We start from the raw sequence: 17,128 nt of genomic DNA, 5'->3' as shown, positions 1-17,128 counted from the left end.
ATCTCCCTCAAGGTCGGCTTCTACCAGTTTTTCCATTCGTCTGTAAAGAATTCGCGTTAGTATTTTGCAGCCGTGGCTTATTAAACTGATAGTTTGATAATTTTCACAGCTGTCAGCACCTGCTTTCTTTGGAATTGGAATTATTATATTGTTCCTGTTATATTCTTCTTGAAGTCTGAGGATATTTCGCCTGTCTCATACATCTTGCTCACCAGATGGTAGCGATTTGTCAGGGCTGGCTCTCCCAAGGCTATCAGTAGTTCTAATGGAATGTTGTCTACACCCGGGTCCTTGTTTCAACGTAGGTCTTTCAGTGCTCTGTCAAACTTTTCGTGCAGTATCATATCTCCGATTTCGTCTTCATCTACATCCTCTTCTATTTCCATAATATTGTCCTCAAGAACATCGCCCTTAGAACTGGGTATTCATCTGGTCTCTTGATATTATGCAAGTGGTTCTCTTTTCTCCAAAGATCTCTTCAATTTTCCTGTAGGCAGTATCTATCTTATCCCTAGTGATATACGCTTCTACACCATTACATTTGTACTCTAGCCATCCCTGCTTAGCCTTTTGCACTTTCTGTCGATCTCATTTTTGAGATGTTTGTATTCCTTTTTGCCTGCTTTGTTTACTGCATTTTGGTATTTTCTCCTTTCATCAATTAAATTCAGTATCTCTGCTGTTACCCAAGGATTTCTATTAGCCCTCATCTTTTTACCTACTCAATCCTCTGCTGCCTTCACTATTTCATCTCTCAAAGTTACCCAAGAATGTATCTTTCTGCCATTCTTGTCAATCTTTCCCTAATGCTCTCCCAGAAACACTCTACAACTTCTGGTTCTGTCAGTTTATCCAGGTCCCATCTCCTTAAATTGACAACTTTTTGCAGTTTCTTGAGTTTTAATCTACAGTTCATAAACAGTAGATTGTGGTCAGAGTCCACATCTGCCCCTGGAAATTTCTTACAATTTAAAACCCGGTTCCTAAATCTCTGTCTTACCATTATGTAATATATCTGAAACCTTTCAGTATCTCCAGGCTTCTTCCATGTATACAACCTTCTTTTATGATTCTTGAACCAAGTGTTAGCTATGATTAAGTTACGCTCTATGCAAAATTCTATCAGGCGGCATTCCTTAATCCCATTCCATATTCACCTACTACGTTTCCTTCTCTTCCTTTTCCTACTATCGAATTCCAGTCACTCATGACTAGTAAACTTTCGTCTCCCTTCACTATCTGAATAATTTCTTTAATCTCATCATACATTTCATCAATCTCTTCGTCATCTGCGCAGCTAGTCAGCATGTAAACTCGTACTACTGTGGTGGCGTGGGCTTCGTATCTATCTTGGCCACAATAATGCGTTCACTGTGCTGTTTGTAGTAGCTTACCCGCATTCCTATTTCTTTATTAAACCTACTCCTGCATTACCCCTATTTGATTTTGTATTTATAATCCTGTATTCGCCTGACCAAAAGTCTTGTTCCTCTTGCCACCGATCTTCGCTAATTCCCACTATATCTAACTTTACCCTATCCAATTCCCTTTTTAAATTTATAACGTACCTGCCCAGTTAAGGGATCTGACATTCCACGGTCCGGCCCGTAGAATGCCAGTTTTCTTTCTCCTGATAACAGCATCCTCCTGAGTAGTCCCCACCCGGAGATCCGAATGGGGGACTGTTTTACCTCTGGAATACTTTACCCAAGAGGACGCCATCATCATTTAACCATACAGTAAAGCTGCATGCCCTCAGGAAAAATTATGGCTGTAGTTCACAGTACCAGCACAGCAAGGCTGTTTTGGTTGGTGTTACAAGGCCAGATCAGTCAATCATCCAGACTGTTGCTCCTGCAGCTACTGAAAAGGCTGCTGCCCCTCTTCAGGAACCACACATTTCTCTAGCCTGTCAACAGATACCCCTCCGTTGTGGTTGCACCTACGGCACTGCTATCTGTATCACTGAGGCACGCAAGCCTCCCCACCAATGACAAGGTCCATCGTTCATGGAAGGGGGGGGGGGGTCCTTTAGCACTAATGAATGTAGGAGCCATTGGTTTAAATGGTGATTAATACCATCAGAAGTGTCAACTGATGTCTTTTGTTGAATTGCAAATTGCTGGAACATGCCTTCAAAAAATGAATTTAGCGTTTTTGCTGTTACTTTTTGCTGTTACTGGCCACACACTGATTGACACTTCAACTCAGTTCTGAATGTGGTTGTACCTCCATGTAGTTCTCTTCCTGCGGTGTTTAAAAAATCTTTGACTTTGTTGACATCTCCACGAGTCATTATAGCAGGTTTTGCTTAATTATTTCCTCATTGCACACATTTGTAGGCTGCCAAGGATATTGTATGTAAGTTTTTTTTGCAAGCGTGAACACTGAGCATGCTGTGCATACGATTTGAAAGTTGGAAATGCGATGGATAAGAATCAGTATCACTAAGCAAAAAGGTATTGTTTCCGCAGTTGTAGCTTCATCAGATTTAGACGCAAATACATTAAAAGATCATTTAAATGAATTACAAAAGCACCATTTCCATATCACATACTTCCCTTGTTGATTATTTGAAATGTATAAACAAAAAGGGAGTCACATTTGCTAAGCCAAATGCGTCACATTACTAGATCAAATACGCATTTAAGACCAGAAAATCGTTTGAAAAAGCGTCTCTGACGTTATATCATTAGCGTAAGTACTGTAATATTTGCTATGTGAAACAAGTGTCATGAGCACACAACAGAAATTATGAACAAAAAGCAATCGTAAACAACAGACTGTTAATGTGTTGCAGCATCTAACATGGCGACGCCAGTTGCCAAACAACTTTAGTCACTGTGGTTGGCAGGGCCACCGCGCTAACTGTTGTCAGCACTGTGAGAGTGTCTTCCAGTGTGTTCTACTGTTCTTTGCGTTCGTGAGATGGAAGATGGTAAGGACGATGTTTTCGCTATAGTAGCAAATTTTTTATTTGAATTATGTAGGAAAGTGTGGTTAATTGACTGTAGTGTGTATTCCTGATCATTCACGTGTATCAAACCAATTAAATGCTGTGTTTGAGTTCACTTAATTGTGATAATTTTTTGTAATTTCGTAAGTATGTTTCACACGTGTACCAACTTGTTGCCCAAACAATACTGATTACGACTGAACCCTAATTTTCAGCTGTGATGAGATACATTAGTTTCACAGTTTTCGTTTCGTGTGTACAAATTCCGCGAAAAATGATATGTCCAGGAATTTTTGAGGTCTTACGATTAACTACGAACAATGAAATACGGCAGATTTTACTGTGTCACTGAAGTTTTTCTTCTCAAAGCGACTTAAACTGCTGAAAGTTACTTTGCAAACTTTGTGTACTTGATATGTGTCAAGAGTACTTCGTTGACACTTGTTCGTTCGCAAATATGGGTTTTCTGAAATTGTAGTTTCCTTTGCCTAATGCTAGGACAGGTTTATTAAAGGGTCATTCCACGTCAAATCAACAAGTGAAACCATCGTTTTCAACCTTACCCTCTTGCATTTAAATGAAATTAAGTATGCCTATAGTACTCATAAATAGTACCACAAATTATTTTTTTCACATTTTTCTGATAAAAAGTTACCGAGTAATGCACTTTCAAAAATTGAAAAAATGACAAATTTTTGACTCGCTAAACAATGTTGTTTTCTTTATAACTCGTGTTCTAATTAAGCTAGAACAATAAAATTTACTTCATTGGAAAGCTCTTTTAAAGAGCTTTTATATGACACCAAACATCATGAGTTTATACACACACACACACACACACACACACATTGTTGAATTTGCCGAATTTTGAAAAACTGTATTTTTAAAATTCTCCAAAAAATGTATGTGAAAGATATACTTTACATCTACATATTCTGAAAATTTCAACTTGGGATGAGCATGGGATCACTATCAAAAGCAATTTTATGTTTACTACGATTCTCCAAAATCACACTCAGATAGGTGAATTTCTATTATTTTGCTACACATGAAAATATTACAGTGTTAGATTTTGTTACATGATCCACAAATTGCACTTTTGAAACGAATAACTGCTTATTAAATAGTGCTAACTATTTATTAATAGCTGTAAAACCACTGGAAAAAGGACGCTATCTCTCATTTTAAGGATTATATATAAAATGATTCTTTGGTGTTACTATCTGCAATCTAGTCAGTATTTTATCTCTGGTTAATATTGTCAGCAATTTTCAACTATTGTTGAAAGTGACCCACACATTCTTTTGTTGAGAGGCAGCTGTAGTGAAATTATGTGATTAACTTTGAAATGTGTTTTGAATCTAGATTAAAGGTACTTTTGTACAAACCTCACAAGAGTCTGTAAGTTTGTATGCCTACAACCAGTTAATGTTTGCATACTATTAACATAATGAAATATTTTTTACAGGAAGTGAAAGAATAGAGAAATAATATTGTGTAGTATTGAATATAGAAAGCTGGGTCATTCAACTTCAAAAACATTTTTTTAAAATTAGTTTGTTCACTTGAGAAATATAAAACGCCTAAGATTTCAGCTTTGTGCTGTAATCCATTTAACGAAAAGGGCCACAATAACCACAAGAAAAACTTACGGCCTGTTTCACAATGGATGATAGCAAGAAAACCTTTCTTAACTTTAAATCGCCAATTAAGAAGAAACGACTGTGTGAAGCAAAATATCCTAAGGAAAAACTAATTAAATTAACTTCAACAATTCAAACAAAGGTATTATTGCTTCCTTCCGAAAAATAAGAGGAGGTACATGATCGTGCAGAATCTGAGATGATCAGTCAGCTAAAAGATAAATTTCGTACATGTTGAAGTAAACAGATGGAAATTCTTACTATTTTACCTAAAAGCTGGAGTGTTAAGAAGCTTCAAGATGAATGTAACATAACAAATTACATGGCTCGAAGAGTAAAAGATTTGGTGAAGGCAAAGGGAATTTTGTCTTCACCAAACCCAAAACCTGACAACTCTCTTGATCATCTCTTGATCAAACAACTGCTGATTTTGTTAGAAACTTTCATTTTTCTGATGAGATAAGCAGGGCAATGCCTGGGAAAAAAGAAATTTACGTGAACTTTAAAGACAACCATCCAGAGCTCCACATTGGATTTTCGAAGTTTGCAGACCTACGTCCCAAAATTTGTGTTTTAGCTGGAAGTAGTGGTAAACATAGTGTCTGTGTGTGTACTACCCATCAAAACTTCAAACTCATGCTGACTGGATGTAACATTCCTCAGCTGACAAAGGATGAAGATAATCCAATAAAAACTTACAAAGACTGCATTACAAAAGTTGTATGTAATCCATCATTACCTGCTTGTCATTTTGGTGAATGTAAATTCTGCCCTGGCCCAGACACATTTAAGACATATTTACAAAATTTGTTGAATACTAATGATATTGATAACATAACTTATCAGCTATGGGTTTCCGTTGATCACACATCTCTAGAAACAACCATAAAATCATCTGACAACTTTATTGTTTGTTTTTTTGATAAATTAAAATCGCTTACATGACATTCATTTGTTGCTAGTCAACAATCAACCTTCCAAAAGGATTGAGAAATGAACTTATAGAAGGCGAGGTCTTAGTGATCTGTGACTTTTCTGAGAATTACTCCTTTGTCATCCAGGACAAAGTTCAAGGCTATCTCTGGACAAACATGCAAGCAACGATTCATCCCATTGTTGCTTATTACCAGGATGGGAACAAACTCGAGCACACAAGTCTTGTAATCAGATGAGAATGCGTAACACATGACACTGTTGCTGTGCATTTGTTCCAATCGTACTTGGACTTCCCGACTGTCAAATTCGGTTGAAAACCAAGAAAAATATATTATTTCTCTGACAGAGCAGCAGCTCATCATAAAAATAGGAAGAACTTTATCAACCTGTGCCTTCATGAAGATGATTTCCAAACTGAAGCTGAATGGCATTTTTCAGCCACCCCGCATGGGAAGGGAACTAGTGATGGTGTTGGTGGAACAGTTAAACGACTTGCAGCTCGAGCAAGTCTGCAACGGCCATACAGAGATCAAATAATGACACCAAAACAACTTTATATATGTTTGCCAAGGATAACATAGAAGGAATGAACTTCAGGTATGCTACTAAAGAAGATCACAAAAATGAAGAAATGAAAGTTATGGAGAGATTTGAGAAATGCTGCAAAATTGTAGGGACACAAAAACTGCACACTTTTTTTTCCTTTTAGCAAGGACAAAATAATAACAAAAGTGTATTCAAACTCTGATGATAGTAAAATTGAACTGGTGACAGTTTCTGACATTGATAGAATACTGTTCAAAGACATAAAAGGATATGTTGCTTGTGATTATAATGGACACTGGTGGTTAACCTGTGTACCTGAAAGAAAATCAGGAGAAGGATGAAATCACGGTTAGTTTCTTAGATCCACATGGACCGTCACCATCTTTTACATTTCTGAGTCATCCAGACATTCTTTCCATAAGCAGTAGGGAAGTACTGGCAATCGTGAACCCTCAAACTGCTACAGGGCGAACATATAAGTTATCCAGTGCAGAAATGTTGATGTGCAACAGACTGATTAGTTCGAAGTATGAAGAAGTGCAGTAATGGGACGCGTATTTGTAAATAATAATTACTAAATGAATTTAGGTCTGATCTCAGGTATTCATCTTAATGTTTATTTATCTAAATAGAAAGATGATGAGACTTACCAAACAAAAGCGCTGGCAGGTCGATAGACACACAAACAAACACACAAAATTCAAGCTTTCGCAACATAACGGTTGCTTCGTCAGGAAAGAGGGAAGGAGAGGGAAAGACGAAAGGATGTGGGTTTTAAGGGAGAGGGTAAGGAGTCATTTCAATCCCGGGAGCGGAAAGACTTACCTTAGGGGGGAAAAAGGACAGGTATACACTCGCGCGCGCGCGCGCGCGCGCACACGCGCACACACACACACACACACACACACACACACACACACACACACACACACACATCCATCCGCATATACACAGACATTTGTAAAGGCAAAGAGTTTCATCTTAATGTTTGTTTATTTATTTATTTATTTATTTTAAGTTTTCATTTTGTATTTATTAATTACAGAAGCATAAAACATATGTTCTTTTGTCAATTATAAGTTATTTTTAATTTCCACATTTTACAACAACATACAGCTGGTGAGAAGTAGGCCTAATATCTAAAATAAATTAGTTTTTAAGAATGTTTAAAGCACCACCCTTAACGTAAAATTGCTTTTGATAGTGATCCCATGCTCATCCCAAGTTGAAACTTTCAGAATATGTAGATGTAAAGTGTATCTTTCACATATATTTTTTTGAGAATTTTAGAATTACAGTTTTTCAAAATTCATTAAATTCAACAATGTTTTTTTTTTTTAACTATTTGTGTACGTATATTAAACTAATGATGTGTGGTATTATATAAATGCTCTTTAAAAGAGCTTTCTAATGAAGTAAATTTTATTGTTCTATCTTAATTAGAACACGAGTTGTAAAGAAAACAACATTGTTCCACAAGTCAAAAATTTGTCATCTTTTCAATTTTTGAAGGTCCATTACTCGGTAACTTTTCGTCAGAAAAATTTGACATGGGAGTGCCCTAAAATCAAGTTAGGACCAGTGATCAAAATTAACTACCTGTGTGATATAAGTACCCAGCCTTCATGATTTCGCCATGATCATAAGTTGTAATGCTCTTGGTATTTATTTAATTTATTTATTTAATGCTCCCGTTAGCACTTGGGCCAGTGTGACCCCATGCAACTCAGGAATAGGTATCTCCCTTGTTTTCGAAGCTATTTTCAGAATTTGTCATTCTCCCTATAAGAACAGAATGGTGATTCTTCTGAAAAATCTAGAATTCTCAGGAAATTAAATTTTACCAGGAAAAATTGGGAAAATCTCAGAATTTTGCGTTTTTTAATGTAGCATTGGAATTTTGAGTTTTGTAGATCACAAATTTTAAAATAATTCGGAGTAAACATTTGTGCCTTCATCCCTCAGACATGCCAGTCTCCGGAGCAGCAACAGCATGCAAATCAATTCATTCATTCTGCTGTTGATTCATCTTGTAGGCCCATATGTGATTTGGGTAATAGACGTTGAGTGCTTAGTATCTTCAGTGGCCTGTTTTGTGGGTGCAGGAGTTAAGTGAACGTACATTAGTTGTTAGTTTTAAAAATTGTGGTGTTTTTATTGGGGCAGATCACAACCACCCACTTTTTAATGATATGTTTCTATAAATCAGCAGAACATTTGCGTGAAAGCTTCTTTGGCTCAAGCAATTCTAGAGATCAAAATATTCACTTAGTGATAAAAATAGTTTTGGTAGTTCATAATACATAACCTAAATCACTACTCGAACTAGTACCTGTAGCTTAGTTTCCTCACACTGGAAGTCATTAGCTATGCCTACTCATAGTCAAATTATTCCCAGTCAGTGTAACCTAGACGTAAAGCTGGATGTAGGATACTACCAGTGTATGTATAATATTTTCTAAAGTACTTTTACAACACGATTGATTTTATCTGTGGTTTTGCAAATATAAATTGAAGAGACAAGAACCTGCTTTTTTAGCTGTTTATGTGAACACTCTCATTGTTGCATTTGTAATTGATTGGCCACTTGAAATACGTTTAAACTTTGCCCAACTTTACCTAGGTAATTCCTTAAACTGCTATGTGAATTTAAATCTACTATTACAAATCTTACAGATTTAAATGAAATATAGTTGAGGAGGAAATTGGACAGATTACAGCATCACTGTGTACATTCTCTTGAGTGATTATAAGCAGCAGTTACATTTACGTATTGGACCCCCTGAGGTAATGGTTGTGGTGACACCGGTATGTAGTGCGGTTGAAGGTCTGTTAGGTGGGAATATGACAAAATGGTTGTGAATTGGCGAAGCCAACAAATGTGAGTGAGCCGTGCGTGGCTCATGTTCCCGCCATCATGTATTTCACACCCTGTTTTTAACGTACTACCACCTCACTACGTTACTTTAAATTACTGGTGTCACTGAGATGCCATATGGCACTAGCACCGTGTATCAATATATCTCCTCTTGTAGTATGTTTGCTCGACTGCTATTACTTCCCCGGTTGTTGTCTGTCATAAGGGCAGTTTGGGTCGCGAGTTCGGGCTGCCAGTCAGTTGGAACGCGTCTGGAACGCAGTCCGGATCTGCCAGTTGGGGAGTTGTAATGCGGCACTAGTGCAGTCGGGTTGGAGCTGTGAGGTCTGCATCGACATGGCTCACCTGACCATTGTCGCCATGCTTCACTTGAGCCGGGCCACTCTCTTGGTGGATCGTCAGTCGGTCGTTCTACTGGACGACTCGTTTTGGCTTGCCATTCATTCATGAGTCGTGCGGGTGCGCGCATCGACTCCTGATTTGTCTTTGTGCGTACTTAGTTACTGTTGGGTATCGTTCAGGTCTTCGTGCAAGTTTTTGTCAGGTTGTGTGTGTAGTTGACGTTATTTCCACGGACGACTATTTTAGATGTTGTCGGCATTCTGAGGGTAGTCGGTCGATCGGTGCGGACCAGGGAGGATATCTCCATGCGGCGTGGTCGGCTGGGTCCACTGGCGGTCTGTGCACAGTGTCGGAGCGTGTGTGGAGCTGTCCGATCGCTACGATCTTCGTGGCTCACCGATCCAGGACATCAAAGTTGCGTGGTGTCTTTTAAGTACCCAAGCCACGTCCGTTCATGTTGTGTCGTTCGTTTCGGTGGTTCGCTGTTGGGGATCTTTTCCTGTGAGCAACACAAAGTGTTTGTAGTGGCGTAATTGAGTTGCCGTGCAGTGTAATTAACTATATTGGTTCACTACAAGTCAAGTGTAGCAGTGGAATTTTCTGCCTTGTGGCTGTTAGTGTTCCGGTTACCTGCTCTGGCCATTAACGTAATTTCAGGCAGTGTCCTTTCCTCACCTGTTGTCGCTGTCCAACTCGGTGCGTGGTTTTGACAGCTTAATACCTATTTCACTGTGGATAATCACATCTGTAACAGTTTTGTCTTTGATTTTTCATGTACCGATTGGTGGCTAGCAAGTCGTTTGGTCGTTTGGCCCGTGATGTCTCTTGGTTGGGTTATCGACGGATCAAGTGTAGTTGGGCCCACCAGCTGTCTCACCTAAGTGAACGTTAATGTTTTGATGGCAACCGCCCGTCCCCCGCGTGGGTGTGTGCGCAGTTACAGATAGTTTTTGTAATTTCTTAATTTACTTCCATTCATTATTTGGGTAGTGTGTGATAGTATACCACCCTGGCTGTGGCCCCAAACTGGTCTGTAGCACAGGCTGAGGTCTAGATGGTTGGAGGGCTATAATTTGGTTGGTAGTTGTCGAGGTCAATTAATGTGATGGTGAAATAAGGTGTGGTATGGTCTGTAAACTGAAGAGCGAGCAGGTGAGTTCTCAATCTTTCTATCCAGCTATGTCCCAGTGAGCATCCTGGCCATTCCACAGTGTGCCTTTTAAACGAGTGGTAAGGCAAGGCAGTGCTCAGACACAAAGGTGGTTTTTTTTTTTCCCCAGTAAATTTCAACTATGTACAGAATTATGAAATTTATTAGGTAATAGAATTAATGCAAGAAACTAACATTGACAGACTATGTAAATTGCCACTGTGCTAGACTGAAAATTGGTTCTTAGTCATCCTGTATGGCATCTAAGGAGTTTTTCCAGGAAATGCCACTTCCCTCGCCACAAATGCTGCTCTGTCTCCAGTTTACATACAGAATATAACAGACTGATATGCAGTATAGCCTGATTTGTCATTCCACACCATTTTAACACATTTTGCCATTTTTAACAAATTATTCATTGTAAAATAAGTCTGAAAGATAAATTCCAACCCACTGTATTAGATAACTGACAAGTATTTTGATCCATATTACAAGTATGTCATACATGAATTTTGAAAAATGTAGGTGCTGTACACTAGCAACTTCTACTCATTATTCTACTGGCTTTCTTCTGCAGTCTTGCTGAGTGACACATTGGGGCACATCATCCAGATATTGAGTACGACCGGCTGTAGACACCTAGAGCACTCACAGATTTTTTTGGATAAACAGTACACAGCTGAAGATACTTATTGACGATTAGATCCCGTAGAGTTACAAAATTTGTTGGGCAGGGGAGGAGGGGGTGATTGTTGCTGTGTTTCACCCACTGTTCCAAACAATGACATTTTCAGTGGGATACAGATAGTGATTTACCATGCCAGTCAAGTTACAATAGTTCACCTTGAGTGTTAGGCAAACCAGGAATGTGTGCATGCAACTCTATGAACACTGCTGATGTCATTTTGGAAGATTGTAATGTCCACAGAATACTTGTCATGATGATGTAGAAGAAAGGGGAATACTTGGCCACCAAGAACGTCGAAATAACCATCCTGGTTCATGTTGATGGTACCCTGAATGTGTCAAAGTCACAGTATGAAAACCACCGAGGGCTGTACTGAGACAATGGCAAGATGGTTCGTTGCTGAGGATGCAGGTGCACAGCGGGTGCCTACACTGACTGAAAGAATCTGTTGTAAGAACTAACTGTGACGGATACATCAGTTCTCTAACCCTTCATGTTCCTGTCTTCACCTGAAAGCAGATTTCTTTACCCTAGTCCTACATTGTAAATGATTGCTGTTGTCACATCATTTCGTCCAAGTATCATTGTAAAGAAATTACTACTACCGAGCAGGTGTAACATGGCTTGTGTTGTCAACAGTATGTTCAGTTCATGAAACTGCCACGTACACAACTAGTTCATGTTCAACAGCAGAATGTTTCACGATGGAATTTTGGTGCCTCAGTTTGGCAAGTGGATACTGAACAAATGTGTGTGCTATTTCCAGCAGGGGATTGCTAGAGTGCAGCTATTTAAGCTAGAGTTCTTCAAAGTATTTCATAGCTCATTAAGTGAAATGTTGAAGTATTTCATATGTAACACACAATATCATCTCGCTGCAATTTCCTGCCAGTAATGCCTTAAATGAGAGCTGAGTATCTTATTTTTTAAATTATGCAGTGATTTTGATGCCAAATACACCAGAAATATTTATATTAACTCAGCTGAACCAGTTAACAAACTATTGGCTTTCGAATTCCAGTAGAAAGATCTAATAAGCACTGATAAGGCTGTTTTGAGAGACTCCTCCTGGTGTGGCTTATGAGACACTTATCTAAACAATAAAATAAATTGGGGATGATGCCAATTCTAGTGCCTGTAACATCTTTTCAAAGCAGTTTCAGCAAATTAAAAATGATTAAAAATATTTAATATCAAAGTGAAGCAGGCTGTCACAATTTTATATTGTTGACAGAATGCGGCATAGCTCCTAGATTTGACATTAATGACTGAATATGACAGAATAAATGTGTTTGTTTTGCTCAGGGTAAGTAAATGGAAAGAAAAATTTGTTTTTGCTATACATCATGCTAAAATACAGTACTGCCATAAAAATAAGACATATATGTGTACATTCAATTTTCTTCAGAAAGCCTGTACAATTTGTAATTTATTCTCTACAGTGATATATCTAAATTGTTGTGCACAATATTTCTCATCTACATAGCTCATTTAAGTAATAGTCATGAATAACAATTAAAAAAACATTCAAATTATTATCAAAATTATAACAATTCGCCACATAGCTGTGTGAGGGCACTTTACTCACAACTGCATCGTCCTATTTGCATTATGGCAGAAACACTCACTTCATGCAGGATTTTAAGGTTTAGTTACATTGGTTTTATGCAGCTGGTGTCCATTGAATCCTATAATATGTTCTATGGGGTGTTATCCGGCCTGGCTCATTCAGCAGTAGTGCTTTGTACATTTTCAAAAGCACCCTTTTGGTGTACTCCATTTTATTATGACAACCCACCATTGTGGTTTGGTTCTTTAACGTAGATAGCTTCCCAGATGCTGAGTTTCCATAATTGTCCATCTGCATTATGAAAATATAACCATTATAAACCAGAAGGTGTGTGTATACAGGCATGAAACCATTTGTTGCGAATAAAGCACCTTGATACAGCTATGCAGTTTTTGGAAACACTTTATCAGCTTTTTTCCTTACAATTTTTGTGATAATTTGAATGGTCATTGAGTGGAGATTTTTTTATATTTTTATTCACAATGTTTCTGAGCTGTAGTTCCTCTCCTCAGAAAGTTGCTTGTAAGTATTTGTCAGTAATGCTTCATTATTGTTGAATTTATCTTAGAAATTACAAAACTTCGTTAATCTGTGAAGAAAAAATTGCAGGTTTTTGGGGAGGTGGAGAGGGTGCATGGGGAGAAGAGGAGCAGTTCTGACAAGGTAGCAAGGTCACCTCGGTATGGCTTTGAGAACGCCCTGACATTATTTCTGAACTATCTTTGGCCTCAACTGTACCTGGACCCTCCACACATGGGTGGTTAAAACTCCCTTATTTGGCAGTCAGTGAACGAGACACCTCGTATCATTTGAGAGAAAGGGGGGGGGGGGGGGGAATAATCTTGACTTGACGGACTGCACAAATCATTTCCAGTCAGCTGCTGTCCAGTTTCTGTGTCATTTGCCCCATTGAAGACCAGCAGCTTTGTGCTGCTGTGAGCATTATTGTTTTGTGAGGTACTCAACTCATGATGCCCAGTGTGTCATTAGTTCTGTTAGGTGCATCCATGTGATGCCATTTTTTTGTTCAACTTTGCACATGCACATAAATTGCTGACAGCACAGCTACCCATGTACATTTGTGCGTGGGTAATTTCTTGGAAAGAGAGGTCATGCATATAGCACATTGCTTCCAGCCTATGGTGGGAATCTTTGCTGCGCTTTTTGGCAGATGGCAGGCAGTTGGGTTCCATGTGTGATTGATTGTGTAATGTGTTGAGTTTATGCTGTGAAGTGATTTATGTGCAGTAATGGCTGTGGAATCCAAAGGAAGCACTCCTGAATGTACAGATGATCATCCAGAAACGTGATCGCGCCATGCATTTCTAGTCACTGCTACTAACAACTTTCTAATGAAGAGACTTCAACAGATTCAAATGGGGCACTGTTGCCGTGGAAGTTTATAAAAATGCATTATGGGAATTGAGCAGAATGTAGTTTTCAAATATGATGAAAACTGTTTCACGGGATTCATTTCCCAGCACCACATGAATGTAGAGGTGTTGAGATTAACTGTGTACCTACTGCCAAATCACAGTTCCATTCATGGCCCAGTAGGAAAGATGCTGTTTGTGTATCCTCCAATGTTATATGTAAAGTGAAGTCCCCATCACTACAAAGACACTATGTGTGGTTGTATAAACTTGACAACAAATGCTACGAAAAAATCTCGCATTTAAGCTAACTATTTTCATTTTTGCATAAGGATGTCAAGGATAACAGTTATATGCAAGATGGAAGAATTTTAAAAAATCCTTCTTTATATTTGAATTTGTTTGTAAAACTGTTCCTTGTAGAATTTTTATATCTGTATATACCGGTGCACATACATTTCACTGAAATTATATTTTTAATTTACAGTAACAGAATAAAGCTATATCATCTTATTTATGCACCTAAACTGTCTCCTGTAATTCTGTACACCGAAAAGACAATTAACAGTGAAATACCATACAGCACATACATTAAGAAAAAGATTGATAAGTGTTTTAAGCTCTCACTTGTTTTGCAGTTCTGACCTACATGTCAACCACAAATATTTTAGGAACAATTTTTCAGATAATAGACATTGTCTTTATTTACCAGTTCTTTGCACCATTGAACGTGGATGGTATTTTCATTTTATTCTCTGCCAATGAAGAAAGTTAGTTAAGACATTCTTCTTTGCAACTAAGATTGGTCCCAGAAATGTAAACATTTCATCAAAAAATCAAGGTGGGATTTAACTGTCTATGAACAACCTGCCCCCCATGACTTTGAAAGTCATCAAATTTGATTTTTTTGTGATAGTCTTAAAGTGAAGGTGAGAAACTAGTAATTGGTATGTCAAATGCTTTCAACTAAAGAGTCACAGTGCACAAGATGAGGTCTCGACTGTTTCCCTGTGGGGAGTTGAGATTTAAAAAAAAAAAAAAAAAAAAGGGTACAGCATGGAAAAAGTGTTAAACATTTTTCACAAAAAGTGTGAATGGTGTATCCCACTTATTATCACTTTAGTGTCTTACATGCTCGATGCTTAAAAAACTAAGGCCTGTAAGTCAACTTCTTACAGAGTAGTTGGTCTCTGAAAATAAGTTGGTGCCTCAGTAATGCCTGGGTAAACACCCTTGAGTCTTCAAACCTGAATTTACCAGAAATGGTTAGTTGGGGCAGCATTATTTGGCAGTAGTACTATTGAGACAAGTAGTTATCCATATACCAAATGTGACTAAATTCTGAAATGGTCATCTTACACCATCTGTGAGATTACATGGAATGACCCTATTGTTAAATCAGTGAGGGAGACTGGGTTTTATTACATTTCCATTATTAACTTTGAAGTGATAAAAAGTACACTTCCAATTGGAAATAATACATTAACTTGTTCAAGAGAGGTCAAATGTTATTAAGGAATAATAATTGAAAAATCTTACTATTAGACCTGTTTCACCATACTTACCCCACTTAACAATGTAATGAATACTTTGCTAGTGAGCTTATTATTCACTGGAAAGATATTACACACATTACAATTAAAATATAATTTAAAATAAAGCTCTGCTTGGCTAAAAAAAAGTATTTGAACGTGCTTGTTTTCTTTCAGTACCTGCAAAAATGCCATCAGAAGTTCAGAGTGGCAGATGTCCTCTGGGCATTAATGACTTACCAGATGAAATTCTGATAATCATCTTCTCCCACTTGTCATTGACTGAACTCCTAGATGTTCAGAAAGTGTGCCATCATTGGAAAACACTGTCTCGAGCTCCGGAGTTGTGGAACCACAAGGAATATCTGATCGGGTAAGAAATAAATTGATAGTTATGTGGGTTCTTGCAGTGCATTAACTAAATGTGGTGTAGTGTTTACTTTCTATTTTAAATTCTAAAATGGGTGTGGTTAACTCTTGGACATTGTACTGTTCATCCACAACTAGAACTTTACCTTGACAACCAATTACTCAATGTGATAGACTTGCTGCATTTTGGGACTGGTCTTCGATACTCGGCTGATGTGGCTCTTACATCTTTGCGACCTTAAGTATAGGTGCTGGCTACACCTTAATGCACTTTGCTGCCTCAGTAACACCAGCTGGAATGCAGACCGCACTACTCTTTTGTACCTTTACAAAACCTTCATCCTGTCTCGCCTTCAGCATTGCTGTTACTGGATCCGATATGCTTCTGTGGGGTCACTCCACTATGGATCAGGCACCAGCAACAGCTACTCGATTATGCTGTACATGTTTGCGGCTCCTTTAAGTATCCGAGCTACTGTCTCCTTTTTCCTAGTAGGAAGATCCATCTCCAATAAAGACACTGTACTGGGGTCACAATTGCAATTTGACTACAATGTGTCTGCTGTGAAGTCCAACTTCCCCAGATGTCACCTCTTGTCAGAGATTAATCACGTGTCTTGTACCCTGACCTTAGATCCGTCTCAGTTCATCCTTAAAATTCATTTGACCCCATGGTGTACTGCCAACTGTTTCTGGCTGCCATCAATGCATTTCTGGGTTTGGAAGTGGCATACACTGCTGGCTCGAAACTTGATGGATGAACCGGTTTTGCATACATGCACTGTCTTCGCTGTTGAATTGGTAGCCATCGAACAAGCCCTTAGCCGTTCTCGTACTTACACTGGCAGTTTCTTCTAATCTGCATCGACTCCCTGAGGAGCCTCAGGCTATAGACCATTACTATCCTCATCACCCATTAGTCACAAGTATCTAGGATCTTGCTTCTGACCTCCAACATGCTGGATGGCTGGTTGTCTTTGCTTAGACCTCTAGACAAGTTGGGATCTCGGGGAATGAACATGCCAACCAGTTGGCAGTGTTGACTACTAGGATTTACTTCTCGCAGGGAATCCACTGTCTCGTGTCAGCTACGCATTGGTCCCACTCGGCTGCCCCACGGCCACATTCAGCTTACTGCCAATGTG

The 17,128-nt window shown here is 38.5% G+C and overlaps 1 protein-coding gene across 4 annotated transcripts in view; it reads left to right on the top strand.

Annotated features, from left to right (window-relative positions):
- The window catches only part of LOC126109737 (F-box/LRR-repeat protein 2-like), a 150,603-nt gene that overhangs the window by 50,854 nt on the left and 82,621 nt on the right, over positions 1–17,128 (top strand). For 3 of the 4 annotated variants that reach the window (XM_049914791.1, XM_049914790.1, XM_049914792.1), the window contains exons 4-5: positions 2,801–2,938; positions 15,792–15,987. In XM_049914791.1, coding sequence (XP_049770748.1) covers positions 2,929–2,938; positions 15,792–15,987 — 206 coding nt within the window. In that variant the 5' untranslated portion in view covers positions 2,801–2,928. The remainder of the gene's footprint in view (positions 1–2,800; positions 2,939–15,791; positions 15,988–17,128) is intronic. The other variant, XM_049914793.1, reaches the window with a different exon arrangement.

This window comes from Schistocerca cancellata, chromosome 12 (genome assembly GCF_023864275.1).
Source record: "Schistocerca cancellata isolate TAMUIC-IGC-003103 chromosome 12, iqSchCanc2.1, whole genome shotgun sequence".
NCBI classification, from domain to species: domain Eukaryota; kingdom Metazoa; phylum Arthropoda; class Insecta; order Orthoptera; family Acrididae; genus Schistocerca; species Schistocerca cancellata.
The sequence above is the reverse complement of the archived record's forward strand: the minus strand, read 5'-3'. Positions and strand labels throughout refer to the sequence as shown.